The sequence below is a fragment of the Rhopalosiphum maidis genome, chromosome 1, assembly GCF_003676215.2.
Source record: "Rhopalosiphum maidis isolate BTI-1 chromosome 1, ASM367621v3, whole genome shotgun sequence".
NCBI classification, from domain to species: Eukaryota; Metazoa; Arthropoda; class Insecta; order Hemiptera; family Aphididae; genus Rhopalosiphum; species Rhopalosiphum maidis.
In genome coordinates this window covers 12983900-12997819 of record NC_040877.1, presented here as the reverse complement: position 1 = coordinate 12997819, position 13920 = coordinate 12983900, and the positions used below count along the sequence as shown (strand labels likewise).

The window sequence follows — 13920 nt, the reverse complement described above, 5'->3', positions numbered from 1 at the left end:
CCGGGTCGCTATTATATTATTATGTTGTATCGTGTGCACGCGAAGGGGTGTTTGGACGACTACGAGGGTCGAACAAGACGACGTGCGGGGGCGGTCGGCGGGCTGCCGAGACCGAACACACGACGGGACAGACGACACGATGTCGAATCGCGCTAGCCACTTACAGCGTTATACGACGCGGGGGTGGCGCGAAGCGGGTAGTGGGTGGATAAGAGACGAGAAATAAAAGAAGGAAAAAGGTCGGTCCGGCACTCTCTGCGGGTAATCGTCCAAATCCCCGGGGCCACCTCCCCGATCCCATCACACACCTGCACAATACACGATATTATTGTATTATTGTTATAATATTATGATGTATATATACAACTACTATACTATACAGCGCACACGACACACGCTCTCCACGCTGCAGTATATTGTGCTGCAGATCGCGGGCACGGTGAATCGCGCGTGTAAGACGGTGTCCATACACGTATATTATGATAATATTATAGTATTTATTTTCGGGTTTATATTTCTCCGTCATCTCTATCTGCAGCGGGTCCGGTTTAGCCGCCACTGCCGTTCGCGCGTAACATTATTATAATATGGTAGGTAGGTCGGTATACGGCACACGCGCGTGCGGTATTATAATATAGTGGCACGTCTTGTTTTAACACATATATATTATATATTATGTATCGACGTAGACGCGACTCCGCGCCGCCGAAGCATCGACACGTGTAAAATGACGATATTCGCTAGTATTTTAGATATACCTAATATTATTATTATTATTATTATTATTGCATGACTTTGCGACGGGGTGACCGGTGCAGCGCGCGAGCACCCGATCGGGGCGGCCTACCATCTGGCGCGTCTTAAACTCTCTCTCTCTCTCTCTCTCTCTAAACACGTCCTCCTCCGACCACACGCGCACCACGTCGGTCGGAGAGGATGCGGCGCTATAATATTACACGTTTACAGTTGCTCACACACACACACACACACACACACACAAAAGCGAGCGATATTATAATATATTTTATTATTATTATTATATGTACATTACAATATTGTCTGTTCGTACATAACCGTGTGATATCGTGTGCGAGCACATGGATCGAATGACTTGTGACGCGTACACGCCGTATAATAATGTATATACTTCACATCTTGTACGGGTACCTTTCGTGGTGGTCTACCCGCGAACACGTGTGCGACGGACGCACGACGACCGTCACTGCAGCAATCACCAACTCTCCGTCATGGTTTTAAGCCGGGACCGAGACGAATCGACGATAAGTTATCGGCTCGCGGTGGGTTGTCCCGTCATTTCTTTCGTTATTGTTTTTTTTACGAGAAGAAGACAATAATATTATATACGCGATTTTTCTAGACTTTCTTTCCTCGTTGTTGTTTCCGATTGACCTTTGCGGTATTGAGGAATTGAAAAAAATTCGGGAACATTTGGATTCCATCATGACGGCGATTATATAGGTTGAATATAATATGTCTATAGCAATGGTAATACATTATTTGCATGCGCCGCTGGCAGCATAGCAAATTGAAATATTAAGTCTGTTAGCGTTCGAGATTACTTTTAAGAGGATTGAGGAACACTTAATAATTATGAGTGGAAATTATATTATGGTTTTCCGTCGTAAACGGGAACGATTAGTACCACATGTTAACGCGACGGAAATCGGTATACCCGCTATTACCTATATACCTACTTACAACAATCAAAACACAACTAGAGTTATATTAAGTATCTATTATGTTTTGATTTTGCAGCAGGTTTCGTTATTATCGTAGACTATAGCTTTATTTAAAATATTATTAAAGCGGCCACGATGAAATATGATATAACAGCTGTACGATTTACGGTCGTTCAAACACTCTATAAACAAGTGTTTGCCGGAGTAGTTTATGATAATATTGCTGTGCGTTACAACGAGTATATTACAAAGAGGCGTTTGAACGTCTAACGCTCTGCATAGTGTATACTTTATCAATATAATATTATAATTTATAACGTCGTGTACATAGTGTTCAAATAATCGAGGTGGTCGAACGTTAGCAATTTTTTGAGGAAAAAATTATATTGTGATTGTCGACCCCCTCGAAAAACTAAATGTTCAGTTTTAAATGGATTTTTTTGTGTACGGCTATAAAATTATATTGTATATGTAATACATTTTTTTGTATGTACATTTAACGCTAAAGCGTTATAGGCAGATACAACAGGTAGCGACGTGACATGGTACGATCTCTGCACGACGTCACAGGTATAATAAAAGTATAAAGAAAAAATATAAAGGGATCATTGGATTCGGTTTTTGTTGAAAATCTACCGCACGGCGCCCAACGCTTTTGACAAACGTGTGATTTCGATAGCGATTTATAAAGCGTGTAATATGCGACAATGGTTTTTGGCCAGTCGACAATGTTCAGTGTCCCAACTGAATAGCTGATGCACTTTAAATCGCTGAACTCGTCTTTTCCTATTGCAGTTGAACGGTTAACATTTCGACGAAAATTATTAATATTCAACGAAAACTGCACTGACGTGTAATAAAAACGGTATTCGAAGCAAGATTATATGATATTCGCTAATTGCGTTTTATACTAATGTCATCTCACGTAAGTGGTCAAAAATTATACGTGAAAAAGAGAAAAATTACGACACAATGGATAAGTAGTAATTTCTCACAATAATTACATTTTTTCAAATGTCGTAATAAATATTCACTTTAATGACTTAAATAATAAAATTTAAATTATTCGAATTAAATTAAAAGTCCATTACAACTACCGTGTACTTTAACATTATTATTTTGTTAAATACACTAATTCTATTACGTATTGTAATACTAGACACTACATACGTACTCTAAAATATAATTTTAGATCCTGTTGATATAGTTTAATAATTAAATAAAAAACATTATTCATTTTATTTGTAGATTTGTACTTATAATAAGCATGATTATTATTTGTTGCTAATTTCAACATGTAGTCCCAAGAAGAAATGTGCGATACTTCCAAATTTTAAAAACAGTTTTAGTTTTTAAAAAATGAATAGTGAAAAAACTAAACATTAATAAGTATAGTTTATTAATTTTATTTGAATTATTATGTCATACTAGATTAAAATAAAAACCTACAAGTCTATTTTTCCTTTGTTAAAAATAATAGTTCAAATATATTGAACTTTGGTACGATAGTTATTAGTTGCAGTATTTTAACCCCTTTTTGCCCACAAAAATTAAAAAACGCTAATTCAATCGATAAAGAAATAAATTGATTTTGAAACCAGAAAAAACACTATATAGTGCTATATTATCAGTGTTCGGCCGTTAAATGCAATTAATGGTTCATTAGATTAAAACGCACATAAAAACCTTTGCGTGTAGTAAAATCTCGAAAAAAAAAACTCGTACCTATATGTTTAATAATATACTGTGTCAACCCTTGGTACCTATCATGTCACATAATGGTGCACACGTTTATGCAAATTGTTGACTGTGTGATAATTTAGTCATTAAATAAATCGTGTAATAGATACTATATAGGTATATGTGTATAGTCTGTTTACCATATAATAACCTATTCAGATTGATATTATTAATAAAAATATTTAGGTATAACCCCGAGGGTTAACCACGTCCCGACGCAAGTAATTTTGAATAGGTTAATATCACCGTATAATGTACGCAATATAATAATATATTCGATGATACAAAGCAACTGTTGTACCGTCACCCCGAAAGTCGTTGTATAAATGTTTAATATTACAATATATTTAATTATTGTTGTATAAATATGCGACAAATCGACTCTGAAGGGTTTTCGGTTATATCGTGGAAACGCAAACTGCAGCCAGTACCCCTACATAAGACCATGAGGTTAAAAAAAATATATATAGCATAATTCAGAGGTACAAATTGTATACCGGGTGTGTAAATATACGTGAATTTCATAATAATATTATTTACATTAAACACCGTTCTCACGGCCCTAAAAAAAAATTGTGTCGTTCGTACCTATACATATTCTATAGGCACAAAGTCGTTTCGAAATCGCGGGACACTCGGCAACAACGACGGTCCATTCGGACACGACGGGGGATATAATATAGGTACACGGTACAACGATGTTATACTGTGCGCGCGTTCGATGTTGGCCAGGCCAAGATATCGCACTCGGCGAGGTCCCGCGCACAGTTTTGGTCGGCCGACCGCGTACACGCGTATAAAATGATATTATACAACACACTCGTACAGATAATATAATACGTATAGATTCGGTGTGTCTAATTGAAACAACCCTGAGAAGACATTTAGAAATGTCCACTTAGTTAATGCAATAACGCCATTGTTACATTGTTCCTATTCGGGCTCCGTCATTATTATGCCAATAAATATCAATTAAATTGTAATTTGTGTTGTTTTTTCGTGTTTGAAACAAAAATTATTACTTCCTTAATGGACCATGCGACAGGAATGCTGTTTATTACGAAAAATAAATATAAACGAAAGAAAGAAAATAACACATATTATATAATATAATATATTATTTAGAACGGAAAGGGTCTTTTATGTTTAAAAACTTTATATATTTTCTACCTCTACCGCCGCACCCTATCACCCTCGCCAAACAACTACTGCCCGTACGTCCGCACCACCTAACTCGCACGCGTTTTTCGAGAATTATTGCCGTGCAAATATCGACTTTGGTGAACTTCTTGTCTGGCGGATAAAGAGAAAAAAATAAAGTTTTATAACGTCAGTATTATACAAGTAGTGTCCCTCCCCAGATCTTCTCACTCATTCATTCGACACAAGCCTTAAAGTAGTACTAAAAAACATTCCAAACAATATTCCTCTTTGGGAAATAATACTCTTTTCTTTTGTCTATTATCGGCCCTATAATCTAGTGTCGATAGACGACGAATCGCAGTGACCTTGTTTGGGATAGTCGGCAGTTTATATTGAAATCACTTGTAATATTTTAATAATATAATTTATAGTATAATACTTCGCTGTTTTAATTTGAAAAATAACTGTATAACTTTTTTTATATTGGTATACCATGAAAAATCAAACTGTTTATTGAATTATTTTGTATGGCCAATTAGTGATTTAAAAACCAGGTAGCTGGTAGGTAAGTAGGTACTCAAAATACTATTATATTAATATACATAGAGAAAATGTTTATTAACGTTAGAAAATAAACAAGCCTTAATATACACGGAATAAAAATTATTTCTGTTCAAATTATTTCCATAATAAACTACAGGGATTATGGTAAAATTTTAATAACATTCAAAGTATACTGCAGCTTGTTTATTTTATGAGACGGTATTGATTTTTTTGTTTTTAATTTATTCAAACCATTTCAATACTATTTCTATGGTTTGAAACTTTTATATAAAAGGGGTTCTAACAATCCGTTGCTTAATACAATAATAATAATGTATTTTATATATTCAACAAATAATTTTCCATTTATAATGAAGTTCATAAATAAACATGATATTTAATAAGAAAACGGATTCATAATTAGTGAATATTTTTTAAATAAAACTTTTATTCGAATACTTTTTAACCATTTTCATCGAAATTATAAACAAACAGAATGAAATAAAACTTGTGTTCTTGATTTAATTAATTCAAAAATACATTTGAAGAACACAGTATCATAAAAATATAAATCCTTGTTGTTTTTAACCAACGACATTAAAGCATTTAATGTTTATAAATTTAATTATTTAAAAAACTATGTATTATTGATAAGATATTCAGATTGCAGCTTATTTGTTTTTCTCCGCTAATTAAACGCACTATTATTTAATTATATTTTATACATCGCGCTGCAGGTCGTTCGTGGCGATGATCAGATGATGTATGCCACCTATAATTAGATCACAAATAATATGATATGATGACCTATAATGTACATACATAATTTATTTACACCCTGAAGGTCTGCAATGAAAACGTTAAAAACAAAATCACACAGTTGAACAACTCAATGCTGCCATTACGTAGTTGTATAGATTGCCACTTAATTTTAGTCCTGAACGGTTTCAAGTCCGATCTGAGTGCATATTAACATTGCGCGTGTACAGCACGGTTACCGAATAAATGCACAAAAGCATAGTCATAAATCGAACGTATTTTAGAAGAGTGAACCAAAAGGGTAGTGACTAGAGAGGGAACACGCACAATAGGCTTTGGCATTGTTGTCATTGTTTCTGAAGTGGGCGTATGTTGTATTGTGTATTCCTCTCATTTGGTGCGTTCCTATAATTTCGTCCGAAGATTTATAGTGCTATTAAAACAAAACAGGAAAAAAATGTGAAGAGAAAACAAAATTATTTCTCCGGGGTGAACGAGTTGGTGGCGGGGTTGGCTGACGGGTGGCGGGTAGAGGAAACGATCGCCCAAAGAATAATCATGTGTCATAATTTACAATAACCTTTAAGTAGACGTACGAACGAACGGACGCGGACAGACCTGTTCCGATGTGTATATATATATATTTATACATTATAAATATACCTATGTTTTTCAGATTATTTAATTATTGTAATAACTTTCAGCAATTTATTCTTGTCTTGAAATATTAGTTAAAATATAAAACAAAATAATCGCTCTATTCTCGGTGAGCCTGTTTTGTTTTTTCCTTCTTTCTTGCGATTGATCAGTTGCGTCACGTTAAACCGCAATGACGTAAAATTGTTGTTTATTTTCCTGTGTTTAAATTCAAATGCACCGCAATGGCCGCACGTTCTTAATGTTTAAGAACCATTAACAACAGCATTGTCACTAATCTTATTTCATGAAGAAAATATATGTAAGAGTGAATTGGTTGCATAATTGATTAAATTAATTATTAATTAGCCAAAGTACACCGAAGTACAACCTAATCATTACTAGATTAAATCAAGTTTTAATGATAATTATTATGGATGTACATGATAATAAGATTATAAAAATGACAACACTTTTAAACTTAGATACAAATATGTCAAATTTTTAATATATTTAATATAAAAAACTTTTAAGTTTTGTCACTGTCTTATTATTCCAACTATAATTTTACTTTCTAGATTTTACTTATGTGAACACATTACACACACACACACGTCATATATACAATTTAACTACATAACTACTTATATATAGACTATATAAATACCTACACATTATATGTTATATATTTTTTTTTTGAAATCATAAATGTTGTTTCTGTTATTTGTTTAGAATATATATAAAAAATCTGCATATTGAAGATCATACATTTGTTATTCATGCGTCACTTGCATAAATGGTTGAACAGCCAAGTCTAAACGGTTTGAGTATATGTCGAAATGAAGAAGACGGAAGTAAGTAGTAAGTACGATGGAATATTATTTAAAATATCAAAATGCATAATGCATTTTTCATGTACATTTTAGAATTCATCTTCGACGCTAGAGTTCATCATTTTTCCATTACCCATTGAAGAGACACTCAAAATTCGTATGATATTAAATAATATTATATTTTGTATGGAAAAGTGAGCATTTATTTAGAAATTGTGTGTAACTTATTTTTTCTTATTTCCCGCAGCACAAGTAGTATAACATATTGTTCTCTTCTTATTTGATTTCTATATGTGACGTTTTATTATTATACGACGCGTTCAGTTAAAAGAAAATATCTCATCATTTCATCTCCCCCTCAGTCCATATGCCGCTCAATGAAAATAATAACGTATTATACTTCGATATTGGAAGAAAAATGCAATTTTATATTTTATTTTTGCGAAGGGGCTAAGCACGAGGAAGTAATATTTATGAATAACATACTTCTTTATTTTCGAATCTTGAAACGATTTCAAAACACTTTGTTTTACAACATCATAATAATACGTATAATTATTTTTTTTTCGATTCTTTCATACGAAATTGTTATAATTACAGCTTTGGTATACAGACTGGCATTATTAAAATATTATAACTATATATTATTTTATATTCTGACAATTTCAAATTGATTTGATAATTACTTTTCGTCAATATACCTAGATTTTTTTTAAATTTAAAATGTATATTGAGTAATATTTTGATTACCTATTCAAAGTGCCTTGCTTATGTCGTTTATAAAATATCAGTCCATTATCTTTATAATTATTCGATGTTATGTAATTCATAACTCCCGCGTTTTCTATTCTTGATATGCTATGTCTTTGGAGTATATTACACCGGTGACCGATGCCATCTGCAGATTAACATCCTTGGAAAAATATCAATCTCATATATTCTTATAGATATAATCATTACAATCAGAATATTATATTTATCTAACCAAAATTTCACTTTTTCCAGTTTTAAAAATATTTTTTTTATCGTTTAAACATTATTTGGAAAAAAATGAAAACTTACGGTAATTACGATTTAGGCATATGCATAATAACAATAATAATAGGGACTTTTTTACAAATTTGTTTTTAAGAAAACTGCACAACATTTCTCGCATTCATGTGGAGATAATTTGTTAATTATTATTTCACACCATCAGACTTGTATACTTATCAGAAATTATTTTATTCAATATTTCTACGTCATCTGGTTTTTAAAATATCGTCTGTTTCGTAGGAATAATAGTTTTCTATCAGATTTTATACATTACCTACATTCTCCTAAAATGTCCTACTTTAATTCGTATTATTTCATAATACTCTCATAGTCTCATTATTACACAATTATAATGTTAAATGAAATCAAACATTATCGTGGGTAAACATTTTATTGCAGACGGATATCAAGAACTACAATTAGTCAAAATTCGTGAATGTGAATTGCCCGTTTTAAAACGTGCAGTCCTTATCTACGTCCCGGCTAAAATTAAAAAAAACGAAAATATGGTGCAACAGGGCTTGGAAGTGTTCAGTCGTAATATGAACACAGAAAATAATACGGAACTATCCGAAACTAAGCGGTCACATCATCAAAATACATTTCAAGACATGGCAAAAGGGCAAGTAGTCAATTCAAAGTCTCAACCGTTGAAAAATAAATTATTCAATAACATTGAAACAACACCGATCGAGCTTGACAAAAAATGTATATCAAAAAATAAAGAAAGTCCTACTACAATAACATTTCTCGAAGAACTAAAAGAACAAGTAAGTAAATTAAATCGCCATGAAAATGTTTAATATGCAACTAAAATTTTTCTTATAATTGATAATTAAAAAAAAACAAAAAAAATCAACATGAATTTTTACAAGTTTTTATTACGTGATTTTTTTTATTAAAATTGTAAACATTTTGTTATATTGTCTCAACCTAACTATCAAGGTTAAGTTAAACTCAAATTATATATTAAAATATTAAATTAAAACAATTTTATTTTCTATGGGCGTTTTATTTAATAAAAATACGAATTGGATTGGTATATAATTTATGTGTTATACCTAGGTAAACGTACTGTAATGAACTGTTACACAGCTATAGTGATGGGATCACAGTTTTTTCTCTTTCAAGACATTGTGATTTAAAACGCAACAATGATTCGAAACTCACATTAATAAATCCAACCTATTTTTTACGACGCATCATTAACATACTTAATTGTTATCAATAGGGCCATTCACTAATAGCAGGTGATTACGAACGAAAAAAATCTGTAACCAAGTAATTTATTGAATTTAAAAATAATATATATTAAAAATCAATAAATAGCTCAGAATTCTACGTGTAATAGGTATTATATAAACATCGAGGTCATCCGGTGAAGTGTTTTAAAAATCTATAAGCCCGATAACCGCTTAAGAGGTCGGACTCCTATGAATATCGGCACAATAATAATTGTTCTCGATAATGTGTGAGCATATTTGTATAATATGTATTATATATTATTATAAATGAATTATATAATTATTCAATGTATTTTTTTAATAATAAATAAGTTAACAGGTAAAATATTAGTCGAGTGGTCATGAGGACATGAAATTAGCGTAGTATGATTGTTTATGAATTATGATATTACAGCATTGTAATAGTTTTTATCTCGCTACAATACAACCGTCAAATACGGACGCTATGTGTTCGTCGCAGAAAGGAATTTCGTGGTCACGAAACCTGCGTAAAAATATGTAGTGTTGCCTATTGAACATTTTTATTTTTAGGTCAGCAAATTATTTCATCGTAATTTAAATGTTTGTAATTCTACATAAGTACCTACCGAAAAAAAAACACTTGAGATCACATTTTATATTTGGAATAATGACGTTCGTACATAGTATACCTATCACATCAAAATTAAAATTATCGATATTATGATATAGATATAGAACGTTATATTTAGAATGTAATTAAACACGTTTAGTAAACGTATTGTTCTTATCACCGCTTTTTTTTTTTTTTTAATAAGTGGACGGACAGTAAAAAATATTGCTGTTCGATTTATTAGATATGCATCTAAACATAACAAGAAAATAAAATGAATTTAAATCGGAACGTAATGAACCAATTAGTATTCATGGATAGAACACTTTTTATTACCATTAAATCAGAAAAACCCCGGCCAAGCAATAAAAATGTACATTAAAAAACAGGGTGGGAAAGGGGGGCAGGAAAAAGGTCATGACGTGTGCTTACACTTGACTCTTTTTTTCAATAAGTCCCCGGGTAATAAAGTACTGGTGGAAGCACAATAGCGATCTAATAAATTATTCTGAATCTTTATTTTAAGTCTCTTATCGTGTTGCCATAGTATAAATTGTATACACATATAAATATATATAATATAATATAATAATATATAAAACGAGTATTAGCATACAATAGAAAATAACGAGAAAGAGTGAGAGGGGCTGAGATTAAAAAATAAAAAAATAAAGAAAAATAAATGTTATAATCTTCGTTTCTAGAATGCTTGTACATATTTTTTTTTATTTTTCGTTGCGCCAGTTGTCTGCTTGTGTGGCTGACAAAGCAAAGAGAAGAAATCGAACGATTGTTTACAACATGTGTTCGTCAGCGAGTGTGTGGTTAATGGAGCCGGTTTTCAGTTTACCTACCTATATAGTATATATACTTGTCGACTGTCGTCGTCCCATCATGGGAAAAACGGGAAAAGAATTTCTATGCCACGGCAACCGGCGGACGCGTTTTTGTTTTTGTCGAATATTTCGGGAACGAGCACCCACCTGTGAGTCCCGTACCGGGCTGTAATATATCGCGACACGGGGCACGCGTGCCCTCGGATCTCGATGAATTCGCGCCGTCAAATCGATGCAAGCTATAATATTACTAATATTACGATCGGTGCTAGAAACGGTCAAAAATCGGTCGTCGACTATAATAATAATAATAATATGTTGCGGGAAATAATATTACGTTATACAGTGTTCAGTTAGTGCAGTTTGGACCGTTAATTCGTGAAACGATTGTTAATTTAATTTTAAATGCATGACCATTACAGCACGCGAATCAAACGTACGTATTACATTTTACATTATGACATGTCTGCATGCATTGTATTAAGAGTACGCTTTCGGCGATTTGGTAAAACGATCGATTTTTTTTCTCATAAATGTTGACGTTGTGCACGATTGATCCAGTAGAAATCACTGGGACGTGATGGTTTATTGTAAAATAAATGTGTACAACGAAACGATTGACAGATTTTTGTTTTGTTTTTACTCCTACTGATATTATATGCTATTATCATATTGTGTCTATATTGGAAATGTGGAATTCCTAAGTGATCATATAGGTACTATGTCTGAAGATGCTGGCTGCTAGGTTCAAGGCCAACCAAGGTCATGGTTGGTTGACCCGGCTCGGGCATCGGTGGTTAATTCATTAATCGTTGTTACCAACAATTTCTAGACCGCTATAATTTTTTTTCGTTTTATTATTATTATTATTTTATTATATATATATATATATATGTATATATCGATCCCCCCAATTGATTTGAGTTGTAATAATATGAAATCAATTATTATTTTAACGAACCTTTTCTGTTTAATTTAACTTTATAGATGTAGTATTAATCATTAAAAACGAAGAATAAAAAATACTAACATAACCGGTTTTACCAAGTCATAATTTAAATTCTTATATTATTTGTATCCAATCTACATAGACGTTGAATAATTACAATTATTATTTATTTAATAAATATATTATTAAACATTTGTCGATTATTTTTTTTTCAATTTTTCACATTTCAAAAATTATTGGATTTTATATTCGAATGACCGTAATAGTTGAGTTTTTTTTTTTTTTTAATTACCTTTTTAATTTGTAAAGTATTCAATTCTTAGCAAATAATTTTTATTTTTTTTTTTGGTGGGGAACTATTAAAATTTTGTATTTACCTTGTATAAATATTGATCGAACATTCGGCATACGTCAACGTCGTTTCCAATGCAATAAGTAGCTTCCATGTTTTGCACTAAAATTTAATACGAGGTCCTAGGCGATCCTAGGACTTTAAACGACGGGCAAAAATCGTCAAACATATAAAATAACAATAATATTTGAAAATGAATAAAATTTAAACAATTTTTTAATTATCTTTCACAAGAAACGCACTTCACTCATGTATAAAAATATAATAAAATTACGCAATGAATGATTAGTTAACGAAACGAAACAAAAAACAAAATCTAAACGTAGGTAAATATTTAACCGTGCGGCAATATATTCGGGTTCCGTAGCAAAGAGTAATCGGCGCGAAACAAAAACGAATAAAACAAAATTTTAATAAGAAACTGAACAAAATAAAAAAGTAAAAATCGGTAAAAAAAAAAAAAAGTATTATAGTTTTCTCGCAATGCGACTATACGCGTGCACGACGAATGGCAATACGAATGATATAATATGTTAATAATATTGTAATAATCACTCTAAATCACACCACATTATAATATATTATATTATGGTATATAATATATACAACAAATAAAACGGTTCGTGTGAATCGATTACAATATTATTATTTAAATATTATATCACGTATTTTTATTACTATTATTATTATGATTATTATTATTATTGCGTTATTATTATTAGCACATCCGGACGAGGAGAGCGCGTCGAACTCGGTGTCGTGTGGTTAATAGTCGCGGGCGAACCACATGAATCTCACATGCGACGAGTCCGGGAGCGGAGAACGAAAAACCCGAGTCGACCGCGGCGACACCTGTACGCGGACCGGGGCAACTGCGCGCCGCACAGAATCTCTCTCCACCCACATTTCTTGGCGGGCGGGCTGCGGGGGGAGCGATGGTCCGCCGCCGCCACCGGTCGGAAGGGGTTGTGTGTGTGTGTGTGTGTGTGTTTGGACGTTCGTGGGTGGGGGAGGAACGCCGTGACGTTAAAACGGTGCGTTTAATAAAATATTATAACAATTATCGACGAATCGTTTTGTTTGAAATGTCGTCACGAAAAAACGATTCCAGGAATTTTGAATTTTGAACGATTTTTGGATATTAATACAATTTTCAAATAGTAATAATATACATAATACACTGGTATAATATATTTTATAACGATACCGTTCAAACGTGTAAATTACCGACACGGAACTCACGACGATATCTTGAAATCGAAAATATAAATGCCTACTTATAATAATATAATATACCTGATGTACAAAAAGGCATTTACACTATACAATAAAATATCATGACGTATGGTATATATTATTATGATTTATTTGAATGTTTTTGAGATCAATTTTTTTTTCGGTCAGAAATTTCTTATACGGCCGCCAGATATAGTTTACTGCGGCAGGCTATATTATATTATTATTATCGTGCGTCAAAGACCTGCAGCTAAGGATATTTCTTGTGTATAATATCGTCGGTGCAGATGTAGTCGTAAAATAAACACGGCTGTCTCATTATTTGTTATTTTTACAGGAAATA

The 13920-nt window shown here is 32.3% G+C and overlaps 1 protein-coding gene across 1 annotated transcript; it reads left to right on the top strand.

Annotated features, from left to right (window-relative positions):
* Positions 1-7356: 7356 nt before the first annotated feature.
* Positions 7357-10212, top strand: LOC113557145. Its single transcript, XM_026962519.1, has 3 exons — positions 7357-7382; positions 8789-9159; positions 10165-10212. Exons 1-3 carry the CDS (start codon positions 7361-7363, stop codon positions 10210-10212), a joined length of 441 nt encoding a protein of 146 aa, XP_026818320.1. The 5' UTR covers positions 7357-7360.
* The last annotated feature ends 3708 nt before the right edge of the window (positions 10213-13920 follow it).